The sequence below is a fragment of the Symphalangus syndactylus genome, chromosome 5, assembly GCF_028878055.3.
Source record: "Symphalangus syndactylus isolate Jambi chromosome 5, NHGRI_mSymSyn1-v2.1_pri, whole genome shotgun sequence".
NCBI lineage: Eukaryota > Metazoa > Chordata > Mammalia > Primates > Hylobatidae > Symphalangus > Symphalangus syndactylus.
Genome location: NC_072427.2, coordinates 5,114,545 through 5,142,326, shown reverse-complemented (window position 1 = coordinate 5,142,326; position 27,782 = coordinate 5,114,545). Strand labels below are relative to the sequence as shown.

Sequence of the window (27,782 nt, the reverse complement as noted above, 5' to 3'; positions counted from 1 at the left end):
CAAGCCGATGGTTTCACACATGGTATCTGACTTCATCCTCGTAACAGAACTGGGGAGGCAGCTGCCTCGTGGTCATTTCACCCCACAGGTAAAGAAACCTTGGCTCAGAGAGGTTATGTCAGTTGTCCAAGGACACACAGTCAGTGAGTGGTGGGAATGGAATTGGCACCCAGGTTGGCCCGATTCTACAGAACCTGGAGAGACGTCTCAGGGCTCTGCACCCATCATCAGAGGCTCCAGGGAGAACTTATATATCTCAGTTTGAAGGAACTATCCACAAAGGAGCAAGGCCAGTTGACAGAGTCTCCTGATTTGTTCTGCAGAACGTGCCCTTGGGGGTTAATTCTGCTATAAAATGAAAATCCAAGCCACTTTCAAGATTTCCATGGGAAAAGACAGGCAGAGCCCTAATTAAGTAAAAGCTAAGGATCCTTTTTGAAACACAAGAAATTCGCCCAAGGACTGGTGCTCCAGGGAACCCTGGCCCAACCTCCCTGCCTGGTACTGCTCCTAAGTGGAGCCAAAGCGGCTGCAGCCACCCTCACCAAGGCTCGGCGGCAGGACGGCAGAAAGCGGCTGCAGCCACCTCACCAAGGCTCGGCGGCAGGACGGCAGAAAGCGGCTGCAGCCACCCTCACCAAGGCTCGGCGGCAGGACGGCAGGGCCCGGGAAGGTGTCTTCCCACTGCAGCCACCTGAGTGGGCAGGGAGCACCTTCGAACTGAGAGGCAGACAGGCCTCCTGGTGAGGCTGCAGTCCCTGAGGCTCCCTGGCACTCCTCTCCGCTGCCCTCACTTGCTCAGTTCCCGGGTCAGTGACATGCACCTAGAGGTGCCTTCAGAGCACTTGGTGACTGAGCTGTCACACTGCCGGGCTCCCGTGGAGAAGAGAAAGACATTCAACACTTTACACCAAAGCCTCATCCTAGCAAGGGCAGCTTGATTGACCAGCGTGAGAAGCTCAATGGCAAGGCCAGATGCACCCAGGGTCAGGGGCTGCTGCTCCGTAAGGGGTCCAAGAAGAGCTGACTCCCTGGTGAATGAGACGGGGGACAGCTGGATCCAGGGAGCACTTCACAGAACAGAGCGGGCATGAGCTGCCATAAGGCACAGGTGGACAGAGCCAAGTGGAAAGATGGGGGGAGGCGGGGATGGGAATGGTTCAAGCCCAGGCATCAATCGGGAAGAGAAGATGTGTCTAAAGGACACTATGACAAATGTCCTCTAAGGCCAGAGCAGGGGCAGGAGAAGTGGGCCAGCAGGCTTGAGTGGCAGTCAGAACCCAGGGAAGGCTCTGGTCCCAGGTAAAAGCTGTGACTCTGTCTGGGAAGTGACAGGGAACCACTGAAGGCTATGGGCAGTGGGGAATCAACGCAGCCTTCCAGGAGTCAGCAGCCAGGCCAGCAGGACCAGAGGAGAGAGGGTACCTTTCTGACGGGAACTGCAATGGCTTTTCAGGCAAAACAGTAAGCAGTTCCTCTGTTTTGAGGCCCCAATCCCTGTGGGTCAGCTGCCTGGGCCATGATACAGATGGCACTGCTGCGTCTGGCCCAGGGGTCTGCTGACGTGGCCAAAGCCAAAAAACAGGAGGCTGCTGAGACCAGCGGACAGGGAGCTCCCAGCTGCCCCTGCCCCAGGCCCCTCGGCTCGCAGGCTGCCGCGCCCGGCCTTACCTCCTATCTTGGCATTGTACGCTATGCCCACGATGCAGTACGAGTTGTTTGCTGAAGCAGCAACTTCTCCCGCACAACGAGTACCGTGTCTGAAACAAAGGAAAACACCAAGTGAGGACGCGGCCCAGCAAGTTTCAGTGAATTCAGCACACGGCTCAGTTCAATGCAACAAGAGAGTCAGTTGTCCGAAGCCCAGAGATGTCACCAAAGCCCCTTTCCCGCATCCCCTCTCATCACCAACGCCACTCTGGGAGGAGGCACCAGGTCAGCCTGGGTAGAGCCCTTCCTGGCATCCCGAATGTGGCAAGTGCTCGTGTATGGTCACCTCTTCCAGGATGCCTCCCCTGACCCCCACGTGGGAGGAAGGTGCCTGCCCCAGTGCCCGTGGCCCTATACCTTCCTCCTCCCAACACGTGTAGTTGGCACGTGGCCACTGCTGTGTAGGGTGGGTGCTGCGCCACCTCGGCCTCGTGTCTCCTGTGGCTGGCAGCACGGACACCTGCTGCCTGGCAGGATGAAAGAAGGAACCGTCTGCTGCTGATGTCACCTGCCTCCTCCCCTATGCACCTGCAACACCACGCTCACCCTAGGGCAGCCCTTCCTGTGCTTCTAAGGCCATTTAAGCTGGAGCTGAGGAAGAATGCTCTAAATTAAACACTCAGCAGCTGGGGGACGATGAAGCAATGACCAGAAAAACAAATTGCGTTTTCCTCAGTAATGACCCCATTCTCTGATGTGCCATGTAGGGTCAATTCCTCCAGCGGGGGCCAAAACAGGAGCAACTTGAAATAGCACATCTTTGAGAAGAGTCCACAGAGGATGGGAGTCATTGATTCAAATTTAAAGCTGCCTTTAAAAATCGCCTCAGGCAGCAGCCCTTCGGAAGGGAGTCATCTGTCCTTCCCCGGAAGCCACACAGCTTCAAGGCCAGGGCTGTGCCCGGGGTCACAGAGCTCGATGGATGGCTCAGGATGGGATTGAACCCTACCCTTCAAGGGTCACTGCGTGGTATGTGGATCATTCCTCCTTTGCCCCAGGCATCCTCACTGGCAGCAGGAAGGGCACCTTGGGACGTGCATGAGACTGGGCTGCTGCAGGCTCCCGGGAGCTCTGCAGCCTGCTGTGTGCGACTCCAGTGGCCGAGGCTTCCTGCACAGCACTGCCTGTGCACCCGTGTGTGAATCTCAGAATCAAAGCAACCACAAACTAAAAGACTGTAATCGGGGGATGCCTCTCAGCAAGAATCTTGTCAACAGTGGGGAGGAAGAAAAAGCTTTTATTATTTCCCTCTAAATATTTTTAGAGGAATGATAAGAGCTCAGGGTATGGGGCGTGCTGACGGAGAAAGGAAAGAGACAGCAAATGAACTCCCAGCACTGACCCCAGGGCTGCCATTTACACTGCAAAGTCACCTGGGTTCTCCGGACCCCACTGCCTCCACTTGCAAAATGACAGTGACACAAAAACGCCCACCATTTTGGGAGAATCTGCTGGGTGCATTCCTCACGCATCATCTCACTGACCCCTCCTGTGACCCTGTGAGGTAGGGGACATCACTGGCCTGGATGAGCCTCTAAGACACTAAGACATGAAGTTTCAACCAGCTCACCCAGCACGCATGCAGCCAGTAAGTGGGAGAGCTGGATCTGAACCTGGGTCCGTCCAGCATTACTCATGCCCCTTCCACCTCACTCCTAAGGTCACAGAGTCACAAAAGCTCAGGCATGTGACCTCTGTGCTCAAACAGAGCAAACTGCTGTCTTCACACAGCAGGTCATGGAGACTGTCGGACTTAAGGGTTTCTCTTTTAAAATATTTCAAGAAAGTTGGAAACAGGAATGTCTGTCTGTCAAACACCCATTTCTAGCTGCCCGGCAGTGGTGACACCCCAGAGGAACAGGCTAACTCCACAGAAGCTGGCCGTGCCTGAAGGGCTGTGCCTGGCATGGCCTGTGACTCCTGGATAAGCCTGCCTCGCGCCCAGGCAGGGAAGACATGCCGGCAGCCACCGCCTCGCCAGCTCCCTCACACACACACTCAATAGCGACGCTGCAGGGAGGGGAAGAGAAGCCAGAGAGACGAGGCGAGGTGACGTACTTATTTTCATTGCTGGCATCGTATCGTGGAGATGGGTCATAATCATTGCCGTTCACATCATAGCTGGCGTAGGAATCCTAAGAAATGGAATCTTGGTGAGTGAGGAGAAATGGCGTGGCATATGACAGCTCTGTTTTAAATGGATTTTACGTTCCATTGGCAAATAGAGAAACCACACGCGGGGTTCCTCTCTTACTATAGCTATAATCTCACATACATTTTTATCATGGTAAAATATACGTGATAGGAAATATACCATCTTAACCATTCTCGAGTGTCTGGTTCAGTGGCATTAACCATCGCTGCTACCCATCTCCAGAACTCTTTTCAACCTGCAAAACCCCATACCCACTAAACACTAACTCCCCATTCCTCTCTCCCAGGCCCTGGCAACCCCCACTCCACCTTTTTGTGTAAGATTTTAGCTACTCTGAGTCACTCGTGTAAGTGGAATCATGCAGTATTTGTCCTTTTGTGACTGGCTTATTTCACTTCGCATAACGTCCAAGGTTTATCCATGTTTCCACGTGTGTCAGGATTTCCTTCATTTTATATTTCAGTAGGTACGCTTTTGTTTAGATGACTGTAACAGCAGTATTCACATAATTTTACATCCTCCTTTTAAAATATCTGATAAAAGCTTTCCAGTGTTGACGTCGTCTGCAAAATTCATTTCTAAGGGCTGCATAATGGTCTGTCAGGTGGATACAATATGGTTTACTTAATCACTGGTAGGCGCCCAGGTCCCTTAGAGTATTTCATGCATCTATCATATTTACTATATGCCAAGCTTGCTTCCTTACATTTAACTAATTTAGGCCTTACAATAACTCCATGAGAGAGTAGTTCTCTTATGAACTCATTTTACAGATGGTGACACTGAGGCACAGAGAAGTTAAGTAACTTACTCAAGACCTCAGAGCTCATCATTTGCAGACCCAGGATGGGAACCCAGGTAACTCTGGGCCTAGAGCCCGTGTTTTCACAGTCAGACCCAGGATGGGAACCCAGGTAACTCTGGGCCTAGAGCCCGTGTTTTCACACTGTCACCCTGTCGTGTTCGTGTTGCGACGATCTGTATGCTGATGATCCCCCTCTATGCATTTCTTAGTAGGCTCCATTCCTAAAAGCGTATGTGACTGTGCAAGCAGGTGGATGAATCCCTCTGCAAAACCCTTGCCCCTGACAGTAGCGAGCAGCAGAATGTTCGTTTTCCTAATTCACTCCAGCACAGTTTTCTTTACCGCCTAACTCAATAGGGGTTGGGGGAGAATGGGACCTTACTGTTTTTACACCTGCATTTGCTTAATGGCTAGCACAGCTGAATATATCTGCATGTCGGTTCCAAGGACTGACTTACATAATTTGGGGCCAGGTCAGGGTGATTTCTCTCTATGCCATCATCGAGGATGGTGACCACCACGTTTTTTCCGGTGTAGCCTCTCTTCCACGCTGCCTGGACATTCATTTCCGACCGGCAGCGACTGTTCTTGTCGCCACAATGCTGTAAGCACAAAAGACACAAAGTCCCCCCGACATGGACATTCCAGACGCAGAATTGACACTCGGTGCGCACCCCACAGGGAGGCGCTTAGGCCTGCGAGTCAGTGAGGAGGGAACACCTATCCCTGCCTTATATGGCAGAGCTCCTCTTTCCCACTCAGATCGAGAATCGTGCTGAGGGCTCCTTCGCTTTTTCTGCGCCTGCAATCTATCATTTTCCCAGGGCATCACCTCCCAGCAGCAGCTCTGTCCATGGGCTGGGCTTTGCCATTTAGTCATACAGCCTGCATCAAATCCCTTCCCTTCTCAAAGAGCCCCCACCCCAGGGTGTGCACATAGTTTCAGAACAAATCCACAAGAAAGCTGGTACTGCGCAGCCTTGAAGTAGGGGTTTTACACCCTCAAGGTGAAGTGTGTCTGTCTGGAGATGTTGTTTGAATTTAGCTTCATTGAGGGGAATTAACCCATTTCAGAGACCTGCAGTGCAAGTGTCCTGGGGCAGAGAGAGGTCCTGTCCTACTCACCAGGTACCACATGTTGGACCAAATGGGGTCGTTGAAGTAAAGGGCCTGCGGGTCACTTTGCACCTGTCTCTTCACCCTTCGTTTCACTTCCTGTTGCTGGAGCCATTTCACCTACCAGAGGAAATGCAATTACTGTTTATATTAGAAACGATTTCTTGATTTTATGTAGCCTCTTTGCAGGTGCTACAGCCTTCCTTGTGCATGAATATCTGTGTCATAGTAGATATTTTAGATGGTAAGTTCCTGGGGACATTTTCACTTCAAAGTGACTACATTTGAAAGATGAGAACTTGTTTGTGTATAGAGGAAGAAATAACACCACTCTGATAGATTTTGAAGTTGCTGTACTAAAAGAAAGAAAGAAAGTGCTCACGCCTGTCATCCCAGCACTTTGGGAGGCCGAGGCAGGAAGATCACCTGAGCCCAGGAGTTCGAGACCAGCCTGGGCAACATGGTGAAACCCCACCTCTACAAAAAAAAAAAAAAAAAAAATCTAGCTGGGCATGATGGCTCACGCCTGTAGTCCCAGCTACTCAGGAGGCTGAGGTGCAAGGATTGCTTGAGCCTGGGCAGTCAAGGCTGCAGTGAGCCATGATGGTGCCACTGCACTCCAGTCTGGGCAACACAGCAAGACCCTGTCAAAAAAAAAAGAGAGAGAGAGACAGAAAGAGAAGAAGGAAGGGAGGGAGAGAGGGAGAGAAGGAAGGAAGCCAGCCTTGTGAAATTGCCAATAAATTATCTGGTGACCCTTGTCCTAAAGAAAAAGGAAATACACACATGGGAAGCCATGAATGAAGAAAGTGTTTGGTTAATTGGTATTGGAATTTGCTTTACAGTAAGGACATAAGTAAATATGATAAGCCATATATTGGAATATTTGGCAGCCACCAGCAACATGGTACCAAAACATGTACAGAGAAAAATCTAGAAAGGAATACAGCAAAATAGTAGCAGCATCAGTTCCTGGGTGGTGACATTATTGCTAATTTAAAATTTTACAATTACTTTCAGGATGTCATAAATGTCTTTCGATCAGCATGATTTGTTTCATGATCAAGGAAAAAAGTTCACAAGGTTGTATCACTGATATTTAAGACCAAGGATCAAGGCACCAGGCCGCCTGCAATAAAACCCAGCCCCATGCTCACCAGCTGTGTGACTTGGAGCTGACAGTGGACATCCATGGCCTCGAGGCGGTGTCCACCCACACAGTGGGGACAGTCATGGGTTGCCACAGGGTTAATATAAGAAACAACACACATAAAGCCCTCAGACCAGTGCCTGGAGCACACCTGCTCTTATCATCCTGTGTACACATTCTTTTCAAGCTGGAAGAGCTTTTTCATTTTAAAAGGATCTTAGGGTAAAGACTTCTTGGCCTCTGAGTGGGAATGTTTTCTTTGATCTTACCATGGCAGCTCCACCTGACTGAATAATGCCAAAGCTGGGGTTCAGCCTGGTTCTGGGGTCTGAGATGAGCAGGAGGAGGATGGGCACCAGGGCCGCGCTCTCGAGGAGTCCACACTACATTCAGGGGATCCCACCAATCAGAGGATGATGTGAGCTCCAAACAGGGCAGGCTGCCTGGAGCAGGCAGCTAGAGGAAGGGGAGGAACACGAGGAGGGGGAGGGGCCCCAAGGTGACCCAAGGCTGGTGACCGAGGGTCGTGCTGGAAGCTAGAACAGAGCTACCTGAGGCTGAGCGGGCAGGGAGTAACGGTACCCAAGGGCAAAGGGACAAGATTTCCCTGCCTCTTCCCTGAGCCTCGGCCTCCCCACATCATCCTGAGCAAGGAGAGCTGAGCACCTGCATACACAGCTCAAATTTAGGGCTGGGGATGGTCTCCAAGGCATCCTTGGTATACAGGGCAAAATGCCGGAAGAGAGGCATCCCAGTCTGTCCCACCCCGATGTAATTCGTCTATAAAACACCAGCAGACCAGACGCCTTAGAAACACTGCAAAGGCCTCAAAATCAGTTTCACGTCAGACACTTAAAAAATCCTCAGCACCAAGTCCTAGATAATTTATAATGGCCGCTGATCGATACTTCCACAGAAAATAAAACTGTAAAATGAGATATTTTGTTCCTAACACCGGCTGATGGCATTTTGCAATGTCCCCATATATTACTGCCTGAACTAGAAAGCTTTTTACCTGGTCTAAGACGCCGCAAACAATATTTCATCATCTGTTAAGCACTCTATTATAAAATACAGCGGTATGTAGATCCCGCACAGCCCAAAGCTCCCAGGGATGTTCCGCCCTCCTGCCAGGCTGATCCCTGTTTGTGCTAAGGGGCCCTGAACTCACTTTCCGTTCTAACAACACCCAGCCCCTTCCAATTGCTGTGCCCACCAGACCACACTTCCAGTCGGAGGAGGAGGCACACTCTGCCCTTCCAAGCCCAAGCGGATGACGCCCCACTCATCAGCTGGGAGACGTGGGAAAGTGTAGAGCCAGAAGTCATCAGACGTTCCTCAGCAGGATGGAAGAGCCTGGGCATCCCGGCCCTTGGCCCTTGCTGGGCTCTGGGCAAAACCCCACCACACTGGCACACAGTTCTGAGGGGGACTGTGATAGCCTGGGGCCCACAGCACAGCTTGGGGCTCTCTCTCTGGCGTGGTCGTGGGGCAGCCCTCTCTTTGCTAACACACCTGCTCGTTGTAAGTCTCTGACGGCAAGTGAGGTGCTGTCAGGCCAATGGAACTGAACACTGTACCACAGATGATTGACCAGGTGCAGGGGCTTCTCTGTGGAGATGGGATGCAGGCAGACAGCGCGGTCGCAGAGGCTGATTCGCCCAGCACCCACTGTGTCCTTTCCTCTGGGTTCCAGTCACTCCCTTGCTTCTCACCCAGCTCCAGGACAGCACAAGGGGATCCCAGATCCCACTTCCTACCCATCACAAAGAGAAAGCCATTTTCCCGGTTCACCTTCCTTAGTGTCTCCGGAGAGCAGGCATCCTGGGGTCACTTATTCTGTGGCTCACTCAACAGAAATGCACCGAGTCTTCCTGTGTGTCTGGCGCTAGGTTCTGGGAAGATCAGCATGAACATACCTGGTTCCCAGCCAGGACCAAAGTGCCTCCCTCCCCTCCCCAGCTGGGATGCAAGGCTCTGCCTTCAATGCCCCCTCGGGGTGAAACCAGGAGCCACCTGGACACTCTGTGGAGGTCAGAAGTGTGTCACCAGCCCCAAACCAAGCGACTAAAACTCCAGCTCTCCCATCAAATGGAAGCAACCCTCACAGGTCGCAGTGAGCAGAGATTGCACCACTGCACTCCAGCCTGGGCGACAGAGTGCGACTGTGTCTCAAAAAAAAAAAAAGAAAATGTGATTAGGTCTTAATGACTGCTAGATGACATCTGTTGACATTTTTTGTGGAAGATCAACTGTAAGTGATTTGGGGCAAAGGCAAGGTTTGCCAAATGCCACTTCTAGCCCAAACACAAACCATCTTTCTCTGCAAATCTGTAGAAAGTGTCATGATTTCTTTAAAGTCATACTTTGAAGATAGAACTTCACTCTGATCTTTTTTTCCTTTTCTCTATTTTCCAAATGCATGTTTCCTGCTAAACATGCAGCATAGTTATAGATAAGCTACGCTCTGGGGCAGGAAGTTTTAATCATGAAGAAGCCTTCATTATCTTCTCAAGACAAGTGCACAGCAACACTTTCTTTTGTAGTGTGTGCTTCCTCCAGCTTTCTTCTTGAGAAGTCAAGTTAAAATGAGGCATCCGTTGACTGTCCCTCTGTTGATAAGACGAGGTAAAATCTAAGGATGTTCCTAAAGGGTAACATAAACAAGCAGAGACCCAGGAGGGTGCCCTGCCCGCGTTCCAGTAAATGGCCTGCCATGGTGCAGGCTGCCCATGCCACCGAGCTGTGATCCTTGTCCAAGCGTCCTTTCAGCGAGCAGCCATGGGCAGCCTTGGCCCTGTCTTCTTCCCTGTGGGCCACAGGTGGGCCAGAAGCTTGCTGACACATCATTCCCAGGTGTGACAAGCGACAGGGGCGGGTGTTTTGAAACTTTCACTCATGAGCCAGTGTCACCAAAGACAGCATGAAATCCCTCCCACTTGCACGTCCACCCAAAGCCACCACGTCCTTCTGCCCTAACTTCAAGCCCGTGCCTATTCAGAGGGGCCCTGCTGTGGCCCAGGAAGGTCCCTAGAAGTTCTTGGGAGCTGGAGAGTCCTAAAAGGAGAGGGGCTTCAGGGTCTTTGCTCTGAGATGGAGTGAAGGCCACAAAGGGCATACACAGACCCTCCCCCAGGGGTCTGGGGGTCCCACACAGTATCAAGGGAGTCAAGCTGCTGAGGTTCCCTGAAGTATGCACCGGCAGCGCTGGGGACACTAGGTTCACATAGGTTCTGCACAGTTGTAGCCAAAGCAAGGGAGACAGCTCAGCCAACTCTTTCTTTTCTCTTTTCTCCCTGGTTTCATCAAAGTGAAGGTTACTTTATTCTGTAACTGTGAAAGAACAAGGGGACGGCCAGCCAGACCTGACTGTCCACCAGGGCATATCAAGGCAGGGAGTCAGAGGCCATACCTCAGCACGCAGGAGGCACTGAGCTCTAAAGCCCCCTCCAGGAGAGAGCAATCAGAGCACCGGAGAAAATAAACCTGCTATGCTCTCTGGGTGGGAGGTGGGCACCCTGCCTGGGCCTTTGCCTCCATGCTGTGAAGCAGGGGCTGGGACCGGTCTCTCTCTGAGAGCTTGTGCACGCAACAGTCTGTGGTGCTTAGATCTCGATTCCCATCAACCTTGACTGCTCTGAGCACCTCGCTGGGCCAACATCCAACCAGCTAAAGAGCTAAATGAGAAGGCTGAGTGGTGAATTTAAAGAAAGAAAAATCCCACTCCCTGACAAGTGCCTGTCACTGCATCATGTGCAGTGTGACCCTTCTCTCATTGACAGGCAATGATTAATGCACCACACTGGGGCCTTCTTGCCCTGGATCCCACAGACCCTCAAGGAGTGGAAGGACAGGCTCAAGTCCCAGAAACCCTAGAACTGTATGCAAAACGGTGCCGGCATGAGCATGATGTCTTTTTTCCTCTGGAGAGCGAGAGGCCCCACAACTTTCATCAGCTTTTCAGAGGGGCCTGTGATCCCCCCAAATGGCTAAAAACCACTGAACCAAGCTAGACAGAGGCAGAAAGCAGATCCAAGCTTTCCCTGAGTGAGGGATTGGTCCCATGGCTGTCATCTTCCAGCAGGGCAAGGGGACCATCGCCACAACTGAGAGACGATTACACGGTTTCATGAGAGCCCATCACAGTGAGATGCCCAGGCCCACCTGTGGCGCTGCACTGGCTCACCCTGGGGTGGGGCCGGGGGAGACACCAGGCTGCCATGGCAACCACACAGCGGGAACCCAGTGAGTAAGCCTGGGCAGCAGAGGAGGGGGAGGAGGAACCGAAAACTAAAGGACATCCTAACTCAGCCTAGAAAGCCAACCCCACCACCACCTCCCGTGTCACCCAGGCAGCTGCGAGCCCACTCCCTCCCCACTGCCTCACCTGCAGCCATAACTGCAACAGTGTAGAGACCATTTCTTGAATTCTTTCCATCGAAGTTGAATGACAGGTGCCAGAAGACCCCTGCTTAACAGTCATGAGAGAGGGAAGTCCTTGCTCTGCTGATGACGGAAATGGGACAGTGCGTGTGAAAACTCTTTGGGAAAGTAAAGCTATTCATTTGTAAGTTAGTTCTTATTTTGCGGAAAGGGGACAGAAGGTGCCCCTCTCCCTACCGCCCGCCACCCACCTCCACTCACTGACAACAGAAGAGGCAGCCGGAGCCCAGCTTCACCTATTATTAGGGGCTGACCTGTGAACCCCTAAATTCTTTTTCTTTTTTTTTTTTTTGAGACGGAGTCTCACTCTGTCGCCCAGGCTGGAGTGCAGTGGCGCGATCTCGGCTCACTGCAAGCTCCGCCTCCCGGGTTCACGCCATTCTCCTGCCTCAGCCTCTCCAAGTAGCTGGGACTACAGGCGCCCGCCACCATGCCCGGCTAATTTTTTGTGTTTTTAGTAGAGACGGGGTTTCACCGTGGTCTCGATCTCCTGACCTCGTGATCCGCCCACCTCGGCCTCCCAAAGTGCTGGGATTACAAGCGTGAGCCACCACGCCCGGCTGAACCCCTAAATTCTTATGTTGAAATCTTAACCCCGAGTAGCTCAGAATGTGACTGCAATGGGAGACAGGGGCCTTAAAGAGGTAATTACGTTAATATGAGGTCATGATGCGGGCGGCCTAATCCATTCTGGCCAGTGTCCCATGAGAAGAGGAGGTTAGGACAGAGCCCCTCGCAGACAGGGACAACCACGTGAGGATGCAGCAAGAATTCAGCCATCTGCAAGAGACCTCAGAAGAAAGCAACCCTGCCAACGCCGTAATCTCAGTCTTCCAACCTTCCTAAGTGTGAGACAATACATTTCTGTGGCTGAAGGCCCCACATCCTGTGGGACTTTGTTACAACTGCCCCAGCAGACTAACAGACGGTGAAGTCCAATGCTGCTCAACGTGTCTGATACCTGGTCACTGCCAGTACCTCTGTTATTTTAGCTCCAGCAATACAGGATACAGCTTTGTCAATTGAAAACTATATTTAGGATTTTTGCGTAATTTAGCCAAGGTGGGTCAGAATTTACTTCTAAAGTATTTACATAGAAAGAAGTTGCTTTTGTTACGCATAACTTGCTTATATGAACCAGATCTCTGGAACTTGAGATACGCTTCAGGAAGCATTGTCCACTGTTCTCTGGGTCGCTGCTGCACTTGTAAGGGAGTAAAAGCAAATGATTTGTGGACTTGACCCTCGATAACTTCCTGTTGCATTGGCAAGAGATGGGCTTGCAAGCTTTGAACTCCAAGTTCCTCTCTCCCGAGGCAGCCGCACAGCACGGTCAGTCCGCCTCCCCATCGCCTCTCCTCTGGTTCTGGAACACTCAATGCCCTCCCAAGCCTGACGATCCAGGTCCCCCAGGAACCACCTGCAGCTCCCCTGCCGACTGTCTGTCCCCGACAGATCCCAAACAAACTGAACTGGTCATCGTTCCCAACAAGCACTGCTGTGTGCTCCTACTCTAGGGCGGGATCTAGAATACAAACGTACGACTGCTAGAAGAGCAGGACAAGTCTGCAGCCTCTGAGCAGGCTTCCTGGTGGCAGGGATATTGGAGCCCAGAGGGGAAGGTGGGGAAGAGAGGGACAGCAGGGGAAGGTGGGGAGCCATCTGTGCAAAAGCTCTGCAGAGGGAAAAAGAGCGAAAGTCATCCAAGGAGGACCTTAAAGGCCAGTGGTGGCTGGGACTCAGGGGGCCACAGGAGGCCAGAACAAGCAGGGCTTGGGAGGTGTAGATACAGCTTTGTGGCATGTATTTCAGAGGATCCCTCAGGAGCATGGGAGGTGACTGGCTGGGGCAAGGATGCCCATATGAGGCCAGCAAGGAGGGCAGTGCAGTGGTGCAGGCAAGAGATGACAGGAGCTGGGCCTAGGGCAGGAGACACAGGACATGGCAGGGCCGGGTTGTACAGGAGGTGGAACAAGTGTAGCGGGGAAGGAGAGGCTGCTGGCGCTGCAGTGAATGTGAAATGCGGATGAGTGCTTCCCTCTGAGACAGACTAGGGTCAGAGACAGCGAGCTGGGTTGGGGACACATTGACTTTGGATTGTCTTGGAGACATCTAAGCGGAAGGGCAGAGCATGTGGTGAAAGAATAAAATGCTGTCTTTTAAGGTATATTTACACATTCAAACTTTTTACCAATTCCTAGTAGCCACGCCGCTAGAACCAGCTGGGTGGTGCTGAAAATGTGAACAGCCAACTCGTCACTGTCATTCGATCACCCTCACAGGGGAGCAGTCCACCCTCCCCATGTGGGCAAATGCAGTGGGCCCTGGGCAGCTGCCTGGCCCTGCCCTCAGCCCGTGACACAGTTCATCAACCCCTGGGACCAGCGTGGTCACTTACTGTCTATGTGCTCTTCTCAGGAACTTTCTGTTTGTTTGCACTTTGAATTGCTCTAGCACACAAAACTGTTAGATAAAATTCCATCTGTGGTTAACGGAAAGATCTGCTTCAACATTGCATCACTGCTGGAAGGAAACCTGAGCTCTGATTAAACTCTGGGGGCAAAGTCCCATCCTACAAAACAGAATATGCCTCCTCTGGTCCTTGCAATCATTTTGCAATTTCTAAGCTTTAAAGCACTGAAATGAAGCATCAAACCGAAGCCTCCTACGGCCCTGGAAGGAGCCACCAAGGCTCCCTCGGAACATCTTTATCCTTCCATTTCCATCACCAATCTGGCTGAGATCTGTAGGGAAGGAAAGAGCTGAACCCAAGTCATCATGCGAAAATGTAAGGTCTGGAAGACACAGGCAGCAACGACTAACTATAAGCCAGCTTGGAACATAATCAGAACAAGTAATTTAAAAAAAATTTGTGAGCCCTTTCAGTGATTGGTTGACGCTTCTGTAATATCTACCCTTCTCCAGACTTTTGGCAAAAGAACAAGTTAAAAACAAATGCTTTCAGTTTGCTTAAATGACAAGCCTTGGAAAAACCCAGCGACCGATAACTGCACACTGAGAACACTTGGGCTGTTCCTCCAAGGATAGGGCTGAGTAACAAAGCAGTCTGAGCAAAATGGCCCTTTTCAAAGATGGTAAGAAAGACATCAAGTAAAGGTAATTAGGAATGCAAGGAGAATTCCCGTACCATTCCGGTACAGCATCAGTGTAAAAAAGACCCTGATAAGTGTGCGTGCACACACGTGCCTAACAAAGTCCTGCTGTTGACCCCCCCTTGAGTTTTGTTTTGCTTTCACAAATGTACATTCTATCTGCTTTTATGTGACATGGGGTGGACTGTAAATTCCATCACTCATCAAAGCAATTTTATACAATAGGGACTGGAACTAATTAAAATAAAATACCATCTGCCTTTGATTGAACTTTATCCTAAGCCCCATAACATTCATTTCCAGTTTGGTCATTTGAACACAATGGCAGCCTCGCATTCCGAAGTCTCTGAATAATATTAAATCATCTTTTCCTTTTGTTAATAATATTAATTACACAACTCTCCAGATGTGAGGGTATCACAAAAATGCTTTGCCAATGTAGGGAAATAAAAGATAACACTAAATACTTATATAAAACGGCTAATTTCACCAATATTTAACTGTAAGGACTGGGCAGAGTAAATATTAGTCAGACTGACAGCTAATTGATTTGGTTTGCATTAAAGCTAGACAAATTTAAACAGAGGTATTTCAGTTGCGATTCTGAATTCATAACTGGTTCAGATGTCTGTGTGCTTTCCCTGGGGCTAACAATTTAATTAGAACTGTGAGAAACAATCAGCCACTCCTATGAAAGTTCCAGGAGGGCCTGGGATGCCCAGGCTGTTTACCTTTCTTCCTTTCTTCGTTACTGGCAGGATGCATTGATAGCAGCCTTGCCAGGAGCTTATTAAGAAGCTCTGTGAAAAGGAGATTTTTATTTGAAAAAATTTAACTGCTATGGCAGCCTTTGCCTAGGAAGTCTCTATCCTTCCTTCTGCTGGCTTCAAGGAGACAACTAATGCCTGGGAATGCTTTGCCCTCAGACCCAAAAATGAATATAGGACTTTTAACACACCTAAAATGGGTCATTCAAGCAGCTCAGGTGCTGCAGAGAGGAGGCAGGTCCAGGGCATGGTGGCCCTCAAGCCCCCCACCCAGAGTCTGTCTCTGCTGCCTCAGCCTGCCTTGCTCATGCTTGGGTCTCCCATCCCCATCTTCACCGAGAACTCAGCAACACAGAGACCTGCTGGGCAGCTCTGCATCACTCAGGCACAGGGTCCTGCACTCAGCAGGTGCACCATTAATATTTTTGGAAGGAAGGGATGAGCAGTCGACCTGAGTACCTTTAAAAGTTTTAAAATATAGTCACCAACAACAGAGGATGTAGTCAAAACACAGATTAAGTCTCCTATTTCGACTCTGCCTTAGTTCTAACAATTAAGAATCTGCTTTATTAATTCTTGGAAGGCCTCATGGAAAGAAGACCAAGAAATCCACGGTCCCCGTCTCTTCTCAGGGCATGCTTACGAGGGGGGCCTCCTGCATGCAAACAGCTTGCTTTCATTGTAACTATCTGCGTGGTAGCAATTCAACAACTCAAAAGACTTCAGTTGAAGAATGAGGATGTTTCTTCACAGGGCAGGTCGAGTGCTTGCTTAAAGTGAAAGTGTGGAGGGATGCTGCATCGACCTCTTTCCTAGCTTAGAATTTCCTCCAAGATGACAGATGACGGTCTCTCAACCGCACAGAACTCACGCCTCCTCCGGGATCAGCCTATGCACCCTGTACAGAGGCCCCCTGCTGCTCAGTTTTCTACTGATCCACTCTTCCCCAAGTGCTCCACTCTTTGGGAATGGGCAACTACAATCTGGCTTTTTTCCTAGAGGATTAAATATACTGGCCCCTTTGAAAAACATTCCTTCATGTTCCATGGTGTAAGCACAAGTAGACGTAATCTCACCCCCATGTGATGGGGTGAGACAGTGCAGGCGAAGTGCCTAAGCACAGTCATCCTTTAGTGAACACTTAACTCCTTCCCTTGCTATGAAGGAATAATGGAATTAGCACAATATTTTGTATCTCTCTCATTCGACTTATCTGTATCTATCTATCCATCCATTCATCCATCCATCCATCCACCTATAAAACCAATCCAGAAATATATTCAAGACAAGTCTGCCTTTTCACAGCCCAGGTCCATGGGTGAGCTCCATGGGGACCACTTCCTCATGTGCTTCAAATCAAAACCCTCACCATGCGATGCCCCAGAGAAGGATAATTCAGGTACAGAGCCCAGAGATAACGCGTCTCTCCAACGAATCCCTGCTCAGTCAATACAAAAAGAGCCCTGATTGTCATTGAAGTAGGTGGGTTGGGGCAACACCAAGAACCCATTTTTCCATAAAAACTTTACTCTAAGTATTTTCTGGAAATAGCTGAAATAATATTGTGCACCAGCTAGGGAGCCCAAACAAACATCTAGCACATACGTTAACTTTTAAGAGAAGATGATTTCTGTGACCTAAAACTATGATTTACCAATGACCTCCGTTCCTTGTTGGGGCTGCTACTGCTTCTCACGTGAACTTCATTTTCCTTCTCAGCACTCATCGCCCTGTGACATATCACATATTTTTTCTATTTCCTGCTTCGTTTTCTGTCAGCCCCTCCGCCAGCTCCATGGGCCCTGCTATGGACAGAGCCAGCCACATAGAAGGTATTCCAAAAATACCTGCCAAATGAATGAACTCATTGGAGGCTCACTTGGCCATCTTAAATTTTTAATCTTGACACATACCTGTTGATTGATATTTCTCAAATATTAATTTCAAATCTATGCAGAAAGGAAGTATAATTAACCCTCCAATACATATGGATTACGTTAAAATTTAAAATGTTAGCCTCCTTCCAAATCACATTTGTTTTAATCCTGAAGATCATGTGAATCTTTGAGGAAAAAAACTCATACTTACTGCCCCAGTTTTCAAATTCATAGTAACCATTAACATACATATTATGACAACCACAAAAACATCCACCTGCCTGATCTCTAATTTCATTATTAAAATACTTGCTTGAACTGCTTAGGGTTTTTGTTTCATGGGTAAGATTCATATATGTATCTCCTGTAATTATTGTATTTTGTTGATTTTAAAATGCTGAGAGATCCTCACTCACATGATTTAGTTCAGATGGTCTGATATGTAGCTACACCTGTCTTGTATTTAAAGTGAATGTGGAAAACTCATGTTTATCCAGAATCACATTAAAATCCAGACTCCGCCATTTTTAGGACCACAGACCCAAACCCTCCAGCCCTTAGGAAAGCATCCGACACTCTGTACCTGGGGGTCCATTCTGAGGAAGGTGTGAGGGCCTCTGCTACTCAAGGTTGATCTTTTAAAGGTTTTGCTGTGATAAAAATGGTAGTAATCTTCCAGGTTTCCAATCTGCAAGACAAGAAGCAGAATACCATCAATTAATAGTCTCACGAACAGCTTCCAAAATCTTCCACCCCACAAGAATCTCCCCCTTATCTGAGGGGCTCATTCTCCCAGAGGAAACATACCCTCCACCACAGTGCTCCTCATATCTCTGGCGTGTGTGCAGTGTTTATAAACGTGAAGGTGGATTTAGACACTCATTTTTAGATAAAAAACACGAAGTCACATTTCCCATGGAGCACATACTCCATCACATCTCACGGTAAATTAACATCATTTAAAGTTTAGACTATCATGGCCAAGTTTTTTAGACAGAAATGAATCGTTTAGGGCCAAGAATCCCTGAAGTAGCTAAGTTGGTGTCAAGTCAGGTCTACACCGAAACATCCATTTATAAACAAACTCCATCCTCTCCACCCCGTTGGTAAACTGAAATATCGAAGAATGAACACTCACTCTCAAGTGCAACAGGACAGCCAAAGAAAACACTGGATCCATCTGCTTGGGGATTGTGAAAGGGTCAGATGAGAACATCTAAACCCCCGAGGTGTCCCAGTTTTCTGCCAGGGGCAGTTTGTCAGGACAGATTTCAGCTTGAGGACCGGATGGAACCAACAGCAGCCCTGTGGCCCAGCCCCTGACCTTCAAGAAGGGCTGGCCCTCACTGTAGTACCAGCTTGTCCCCACGTCTGTCCGGGCTTGAGCATGGGGACATTGTTATAGGAGGCCTCCTTCCTGGCTGTAGAGAAGTGCTAGTTGATCACCATCTTCCAAAAAGGATTTTAAAATCAAGATGGACTGAATATCATACAGACTCGCAAGTTGATCTTCTCAGGCTAAACCATCCTAGTTTCTTTTCTAGCTTGATTAAAGGGTAAATTTAAGACTAACGGTCCTCTACAGCAGTTCTACGTGATGATTACAAACATGAGTTTTGAGTCACATTGATTTGGTCCAAACCCTTCCTACCCCTCCACCAAGATTAGCCATGTGACCTTGGGCAAGGACATTTGACTAATGGGAATCTCAATTCCTTATGTGTAAAATGGGGATAAAGGTACTTACCTTTAAAAGTTAAGTAGGACTAAAGCCTACCCCACTCACAACTCCTTGGCTGCCTCCACCTCATTCATAGCCATTTAGTCTGCTATAGTCTGACCTCAATAGAGTTGACTGGCCCAGGCGGAGACCTGGAGGGACTTGGATGCTGTGAGTGGCCATTTTCATATCTTTGCACAAGAAGATAAGGCAGGAGTGCAAGAGAGAGCCTCCCAGCCCCTTTACTACCCTTCAGTTCTCCTTTCTGGCAATCCTGGCAGCCTTGCTGTCTCCTGTTCTTGGGTTTAGGAGACACCACTTTGTCCGCGAAATAAAGAGCTCCCTTTTCTTTTTTTTTTTTTTTTTTTTTTTTTTTTTTTTTTTTTTTTGAGACGGAGTCTCGCTCTGTCGCCCAGGCTGGAGTGCAGTGGCGCAATCTCGGCTCACTGCAAGCTCCGCCTCCCGGGTTCACGCCATTCTCCTGCCTCAGCCTCTCCGAGTAGCTGGGACTACAGGCGCCCGCCACCACGCCCGGCTAATTTTTTGTATTTTTAGTAGAGACGGGGTCTCACTGTGGTCTCGATCTCCTGACCTCGTGATCCGCCCGCCTCGGCCTCCCAAAGTGCTGGGATTACAAGCGTGAGCCACCGCGCCCGGCCAGAGCTCCCTTTTCTACTTCAGCTTGCTCCAGTGTGTTTCTGTTGCTTACAACCACAGAACATCCAATACTAAGATAGTCATGAGGAATCAATAGGAGTCACCCACATAGAGCCCAGTTTAGTGTCTAGAACCTAGTGGGCATTCAACAAATGCTAGTGGTCCTGGGAGCTGGGATTCTCTCTCTGGCTCCTCCACTCCCCTCTCTGGGTCTGGGATGCTTTAGCTTTTGGCCAAATCCAGGTCTGCACCTAATGTGACCCCTTCCCTCTGGGTGACCTGGGCTTACCCTCTCTGAGTTTCCTTATGAGACTAATAACCACCACCCTGAAGGGTTGCTCCAACATTTGGATGAGATATTTATGTGTGAAAGAGCTAGCAGAGACCCAGCAGGTAGGTAGTAAGTGCTCGATACACGGTTTTCTGCAATTCTGATTCTCACATTTTTCTGCCATGATAAACCTCATTATTTCTGCCCTATTTTGCTCACAAGCACTTTTATTTTTCCTCCTACAGATAAGTCACCTTGCTCACTTCTTCAACAAAGTTAACTACCACATGTGTCAAAAGGCTCCTCCTCACCCACACTAGAGCTGTTATTTAGCAACAGAGGCAATCATGGAGTCTCAACTTGCAGCAGTGTTTAATCAACATGTTTGCTTATAAGCTGCCATCATCCCTGGGAGACGTTACATAACTTTTGGTCTTTTAACTCTGGGCATTCAAGTCAATTCCCAGTCAGGGACATGGAGAAACTAAGAGTTGAATAAAACTTGCTGGCAAAGAAACAGACTAATTGCAGCACTGCTGACCCTTAGCAGGCCCATGTCAGGGTGGCCCCAGAAGCCATTCAGGGCAGCACCCAGCCTTTGAACAGCTAAGCCAGGCTTGGGGCAGCCACCTTTCCCCTCAAAGGCCAGTCCCAAAGCCATCCAGCCCCCTGCCCCGGGGCCGCCATGACTGTCCTTTGCAAAGGCCCCTGGGTCTGGGCTGATGTGAACTGTTCTCCATGAATGATCTAGGAAAGGCACAGACAGTCCCCAGAATGCTGACCAGGCCAACCACCTCTGGAGGAAGCAGTGGCCAGAACTCCATCTGTTTGGACACTTATGTCCTGCCTAGCATGACAGCTGGGGGGGCCGGGGAGGGATGCTCCCACTGCAGAGGAGAAGGGGATACCAGCCAAGGCTGCCGTTGCAAAGCCAGCTGCAGAAGAAGCTGGAATCATACATTTGTCCTCTGTGACTGGCTTATGTCATTCAGCATAATGTCCTCAAGTTTCATCAGTGTTGCACCATGTGTCAGAATTTCCTTCCTTTTTAAGGCTGACTAATCTTCCATTATCTGCACACCTCACATTTTGTTTATTCACTCATCTATTTATGGACACGTGGATTACTCCCACTTCTTGGCTGCTGTGAATAATGCTGCTGGTTACAAATATCTGTTCGTGTCCCTGCTTTCAATCCTTTTGGGTATATATCCACCTACTGTTTTTTGATAAATTTTCTTGGAACATAGCCACACCCACCCTTTCCCTACTGTTCATGGCTGCCTTCCTACTACAATAGCAGAGCTGAGTAGTTGCAACAGAGACCTTAGAGCCCATGAGGATAAATAGTTCATATGTGAACTTTGAAACAGAAAAGGTTGCCAGCCTGTGATGTACAGCATTTGCTGCTGAGAGTATCTGGGGAGTTCACCAAAGTCTCTGATGACAAGCATGGGTTCTCTAGGGCTGGGAAGTGGCGGTCCATACACGGAGTGACTCTGCGGATAAACACAGGTGCGGCTGCAAGCCTAGACCTTCAGCATCTCACTGAGTCTCTGAGCCGTGCTTTTTCCATAAACCTCCTTGTCAGATGCTCCGAGAGGCTCCGTCCTTCTGCCTGACTCATGTGGTCCTGCCCTCTGCCCTCCCCTTGCAACATTAGGCATCAGGTCAGGAGTGTGAGGTTTTCATCAGGGGCAAAACCAATGAGAGAATCAAAGGTGACACAGCAGGAGGCAGGGGCAGCTGCCCAGGAACGCAGGCCCATTGAAAGTCTCGTCGGCCCGGACGATGCTGCATTTATGATACAGCCATTGCTGTCTCTCGTCCTCCCCACCCACCTAAGCCCTTCTAGGCCCCTCACCTGACCTACCACAGCAGGGTCCACCCCAGGTACGAGGAGGTCCTGCCCCTCCCCAGTGAGGGAGGCCGTTCCTTCACATCTCTGGGTGCCTTCATGGGGAAGGGGGACAGGATGCCAGGCTGTGAGGCCCCCAGGCTCACACAACGTCACCTGTGGGGATGTGGCCACTGGCCTGGTTCAACACGAAGGACACCTGGCTGCCCTCTGGCCCTGACTCACAGATTAGGATGTGAGAAGGACCCACAGAGATGTCCCCATTTCACAGATGAGTAGACTGAGGCCCAGGGAGGTTAAGACTATGTCACACTGTGGGGCTCCCAGTTCCTAAACCAGCAGCCTCCCCATTCTGCTCACAGACAAGCAGGTGACAAAATTTGATACTAAATGACATATAGATACACAAGTAGGGTTTAAGATGATGGCCACACTTTTAGGACCTCTTCAGGGTCAAATGGACAGGGCTGGACTCAGGAAGGGGGCAGCCTAAAGACAAAATTCCAAATAATCTTCCAGGGAAAGTGAGGTTCTTTTTTTATCTGGCATTTGTCCTGATGGCAGGTGTTCCTCCTTCCTCAGCAGCCTGGACGTCGTGTGTGGCTGCTGCTGGGCTGTGGTCTCGGACAGTCTCCACACCAGGCGCTGGCTCTGCTCCTGTGCTCACAGCTCATCAACTACGTACCACTTCTCCAGCCAGTGCCTGAGCAGCCCGCCTTTAGAATCAGGAGTGGTGGCTTCCACGGATTGAAGCTATCAGAGGGCCCTGGCAGCCTCCTCCTCCTTCCCTCAATTATAGAAGAGAGGCACTGCCTCCACCATCCCAGGCTGCGTCCCAGTCCTCCTCAGCCCCGTGTCCTCCCCTGACCTCCATCTGCTCTTCATCAGTGAATCTGACTGCTAGTCCGCAAGGCATTGTTTTTGTAATGTCATAACATGAAATTTAAATATGTTCTTGTTCTCTTTCGTGTCCATGGTACCTTCACAATGAATTAATCAGAGCCCGTTTCATGCACCATTCAAGAAAATAAACAATTTGCTGAATACAGGATGCTCATGTTTCCTTACTCAACATTGACAGGCGATTATATGCGTTACTTGATAAAACTGATAACATCATTAAAACATCATTACAAACCTTGCTAAATGTTCTTGACCAGAACACTGGAAGAAATGAGATCAAAGAACTCACAGTGAAGAGTTTAATGTAGTATAATCCTCTTTAACAACATGCTCTGACATTTTGTCAGATATAGATAATATGTCAGATACAAATATAGGTAATATGTGCACATGATACAAAACATGGAAGGTACAAAGGGTACAGAGTTAGTAGGGAACAGCAACTCCCCCTCCTTCACCTGTCCCCCAGCCAGGGTTCCTCACTGTTACCAAGTGCTCCCGGCTCATTACAAGAACAGCTGACGCTTGCTGGGCACATGCCCCATTCCAGGCAGCAAGCTTGGAGTTCAGATGAATTATTAAGTTTGATTTTCATAACAACTGTAGGGGGTAGATGTTATGACCATCCTCATCTTACAGATGGGGAAACTGGGGCACAGAGCAGTGAAACTGTTCAAGATTCATTTAGTCAATGAACAGTCAGGATTCTTCACTGTGGAGCCTTCTGCCTCTCGGCATAGTTAAGACTGTCAGTTGCCGTGGGGGATTTCAGGCACCTTGGTCATTGTCCTTTGCAGCGGGTTCTTTCCCAGAGAACCGGTACCCCCAGCATGTGTGCACTTTCCTTCATTTCAATAAGGAAATCATGGGAGACCTCTATTATGTTTCACGTACATATTATTCCATTATGTCTGTATACGAGTGTGTGTGCATATGTGTGGATGTACAGAATGTGAGTGTTGTACACACGTGTACACATATGCAGGCGTGTATGTGCATATGTACATGGATGTGCAAGTGTTTGTATACAGATGTATATATATGTATACAGTCATGCCTTGGCATCCGTGGGGGGCTGGTTCCAGGCCACCCTGCAGATCCCAAAATCCACAGATGCTCAAGTCCCTGATATAAAAGGGCATCATATTTGCATACAACCTACGCACATCCTCCAATACTTTAAATCATCTTTAGACTACTTATAATACCTACTACAATGTAAATGCTGTGGAAACAGTTGTTATACTATATTGTTTAAGGAAAAATGATAAGAAAATACTTTCTACATCCACCATACACTTTTTTTTCATGTTTTTGACCTGAGGTTGGTTGAATGTATAGACGTGGAACCTGTGGATAAAGAGCCAACTGCATATGTATTCAGGGGTGTGTGTGTCTGTGTGTGTTTGTGCATATACACGTGTATATACATATCGAGGTGTGTGTGTTTATGTAAGGTTCATAAACAAATGACTCTGAAACATACCAGGTAGGTCCTTGGTTTTCCCACAGTTCTCACATCCAAGTGAGCCTCCTGGGGCCACTGCTGGGTTGCCCTAACTCAGAACTCCGGATCTATGGCTTGCCACCTTCGTACATGTCAGCTTCACCTGAGTAGCTTGAGCAACCCCATGTGGGTGGGGGCTTGGTCCCAGATGGACGTTCTGGTTCCAGAGGTCTGAACAGCCACGGGGCAGGTGGGTTCTGAAACTCCTCTGCGGCAGAAGCTGAGCTGTATCCAGGAACTGCCTGAGATACCGAGACGACAGGCCCAGAAGGCTGTTTCTTCATGTCCTGCCAACCAATCCTGGGCCTTTCCAGGCTCAGCTCAGCATCTTCTCCTCTGGGGAGCCTCTCCCGCCTAAGTGGGTCCCAAACACATTACCCCATAATGGCTAAGTCCTCCAGGGGCTGGGCCGGATCCACGCCGTCTTTATCCACTGACTCCTGGCAGGACCCCTAGGTCAGCATATAACTTCCACCACACCACAGCAGCATCAACAACACTGTGCACCCTCGCCATCCTGCACCCCAAACCTTTCCTCCTGAGGCGTTCCTTGCCTTGGTAAAAGCCACCACCAAACCTTCCCGAAGGGGCTTAATGGCTTTCAAACCCGCTCCCTGCATCGCACCCGCCCTAGTGCAGGCAGCCCCACCCCTCTGCTCGGACCGCCTCTTAGTCTCTCTCGTACCACTGCACTGACACTCCCACCCTGACTCCTCGTCTCAGAGGGTACACGACTGGCCAGGACCCCTCTCCAGCCACAGGCCTGGCCCTGCCCACACTGCCCTCTGTCGTCCAGCGTAAGGGGCCCTGCCCTCACTCACCGTTTCACACCCCTGTGCTTGCTCAAGTCCCCTCACACCTACAAGACTAACTCCTACTCTGCTTTTAACCATCCCCTCGGCTGTCACTGACTCCAGGAGCCCTCTCAGACCTCCCAGGCCCTGTATGCCCAGACACCCTTCGTCCTCCCTCCCTCCACCATAAGCCTTCAAGGGCAGGAGCTGCATTGTCTGTCAATCTTCAGGGCCTGGCTGTGTCTGGAACACAGAGGAGCTTGAAATCTGCCTGATGAAATCAACAGACTTCTGTCTCCAAATGACACTGCGAGGATACGCAGGTCTCCCCCCATCCCATCTGCGTCCAGCTGTCCAGTGAGGCCCCGCGTCCAGAGGCGGGGTGAGCATGCCCCCAGTGCCTTCTGGCCCAGGCTCTGCTGTCCTGTCTTTGAGCTCTCTCTCAGTCCCCATCCCAGGACAGCTCTGAGGTCGGGAGGAGGCTACGGAGCCAGGCAGACCACCTGCCGGCTGTATGGTCTGGGCAAGACCCCCACTGGCCTCTCCGGTCTGAGGACTTGAGGCAGGCAAGGCCTGGCTGGGCACTCCCTTCCACTGGCCAGTGCCCTTCATTCACGGCACGCATCAGCCATGAGAAGAACTCTTGGGCGCGGGTGTGGAGGAGCAGAAGCGGCTTGCAGGGCCACACAAGGGAAGGGTGGGAACCCACACGAGGGGAAAGGCCTGGCCTAGGGTTTACAGAAAGGGCCTCCCCCATCATGTCTTTTCTTTAAATGCGAGCGTAGCTGGCTCCAAACAAAATCTCAGTGGGTGCGGCCAGCTCGGGTTCACTCTGCCAGAAAAGACTTAATGTTTTTTGAAGATCCTGAGGAATGGAGGAGGAAAGCCCAATCTACTTTACATGTTTAATTTGCAGCAAAGTCACTGAGAAGCACGCCGAATCTACCCCAAATGACATCAAATAGTTCCAAAGGTCCACCCGCCCACTCAGCTCTCCAGTGGACGTGACTGCAGACACAGGTGCAGGTCATAGCCCTCGAGCAGGCTGCGTTGTTCGTGGGGGTGGGTTGGCTAAGTGCATACTCTGGTAAGTCTGCAAAAACCCTACCCCACCTCCCCAGGCCAGCCCAAACCCTGCCACACGGGAACAGCTGATAAGCAGCCACAGAATGTCTCAATTCAAGGCCTCAGTGATGAATGGACTGTAGATGAGGCTTCTGACTTTGCAAAAAAAAAAACTGTGCTTTATCACTCCCAAAGCCTGCCCTTGGCTGGAAACAGATGTTCCAAACCCTGTCCACTCCGCAGCTGCAGCGTGCCTGCTTCCGGAGCCGCGTGTCTGTCTTCAGGGCCGGCGTCCGCCGAGGGCCTTGGCTTTCTGGGAAGAGTCTGTCTAAAAGTCATGGTCGTCTGAGTTCAGTTATATAATGTTATTGATCCCAGTTGGTTTGCTTAAGAAAAACACAACTAATTAGACTCTGTAAAAACCTACACACCAAATTAATTCTGTATTGCTCTAGTGACTTCCGCCTGAAAAAAAATGTTATAAATATAGATGACCACTGGACCTATATTTAGCCAGCACTGGGTTACCTGGTATTTATAATTAAGGAAGTCCAGAGAGAGAGAGAGAATGGACATTTTGTTGTTATTTCTTAAAGCATTTTTTAAAAACTGCTTCCCATTTCAGTCACATATACACATAGCAACATTCTGTTATTGCAATAATTACAATCCTGACCCAAGTTAAGACGATTGCACAATTTCCCAGTCTCCTAAAATTACTTTCTTCAACACATATCCACCCAAACTATGCAATGAAGCTGTTAAACATCCTAAAAATTCCTGAGAAATCATTAATTCTTACTTAGCAAACTTAATTTTTCTCTTCCCTTAAGTCGCCAAACCAAATGGTCCAGCTTCAGATGAGAACGTTTAATTTCTATATGTGGCCTCAGCCTATATTTTCAATGTCTACAAAAAGCTACCTGAAAAAACTCTACAATCTTGACTTTGAAGATCTCCATTTTAAATCATTTCCTGGTTAAAGGTTTCTTTATGGCTGTCTGGAATTCGTTGTTTTACCAGATTCCTAAATCCAATGCCTCTTGAGTATTTATTTTTGTTTTAATTTTAAAATAAGCTGTAAAACTCTTTTTTCCTGAAAAATTCCATTCTAAAGCCATCATATGGGGAAGAACATGGTGTGTGTGGGGTGGGAAGATCGGGGGCGGCCTAGAACAAGGCATTGCTAGAACTCAGAAGGTGAGGAGGGTGCTCACACTGGGGAAAGTGGAATCAGAGCCCGTGGGGCTATGGGTGGGAACAGGCTACTCTAGATGTCAGAGTCCAGGCAGATAACCAGGGTGCCCACTCAGAGAAAGTGAAGACAGAGGACATGGCAGATTGGTTACCCACAGAGGATGGATGGAATATGTTACTACATTAGGGGCCATTACAATTGATAAGAGACCAATGGTAATTCCCTGGTGTCCGTGGCTGCACCGCACAGTTCTGCAGACACAGTCCTTGTTTATGCGAAGGACAAACTGGAGCACTGGGGCTGGTGGGGTCGGGGTCACCAGGTTCTCTGCACTGGGTCAGATGAGCGTTGTCCTGTGCATTCAATTTTTCTGTAAGTTTGTGATTGTTTAAAAAAATTGTAAAAGAAATTTTTAATTGTAATAAAACAAGGTAACCAGACCTTTTAGCCCCTTTCCCAAATAAAGCTTAAAGAATGTATGGTCTAAACTGAAGACAAAACTCTTCCTCTAGCCTCATGCTGTGAAGCAGCCTCTCAGAGCGGCACCATTCCTTCCTCCCATCAAAGCAGGGCCTGTGGGATCCAGGAATTATTTTGTAAAAGAGGCAGAAAGAAAATGAGGTGTATTTCAAGGGCAGGTGACCTCTGGGGTAGGGAGGCTCCCTCAGGCCTG

At 49.4% G+C, this 27,782-nt stretch overlaps 1 protein-coding gene across 6 annotated transcripts in view; it reads right to left on the bottom strand.

The window, feature by feature from the left end:
• The window catches only part of PCSK6 (proprotein convertase subtilisin/kexin type 6), a 195,198-nt gene that overhangs the window by 125,494 nt on the left and 41,922 nt on the right, over nucleotides 1-27,782 (bottom strand). For all 6 annotated transcript variants that reach the window (XM_063640040.1, XM_063640041.1, XM_055277040.2 and 3 more), the window contains 5 exons: nucleotides 17,720-17,824; nucleotides 5,796-5,906; nucleotides 5,129-5,272; nucleotides 3,769-3,845; nucleotides 1,672-1,760 (listed from right to left, as the gene is read on the bottom strand). In XM_063640040.1, the coding sequence (XP_063496110.1) occupies nucleotides 1,672-1,760; nucleotides 3,769-3,845; nucleotides 5,129-5,272; nucleotides 5,796-5,906; nucleotides 17,720-17,731 (433 nt within the window). In that variant the 5' untranslated portion in view covers nucleotides 17,732-17,824. The remainder of the gene's footprint in view (nucleotides 1-1,671; nucleotides 1,761-3,768; nucleotides 3,846-5,128; nucleotides 5,273-5,795; nucleotides 5,907-17,719; nucleotides 17,825-27,782) is intronic.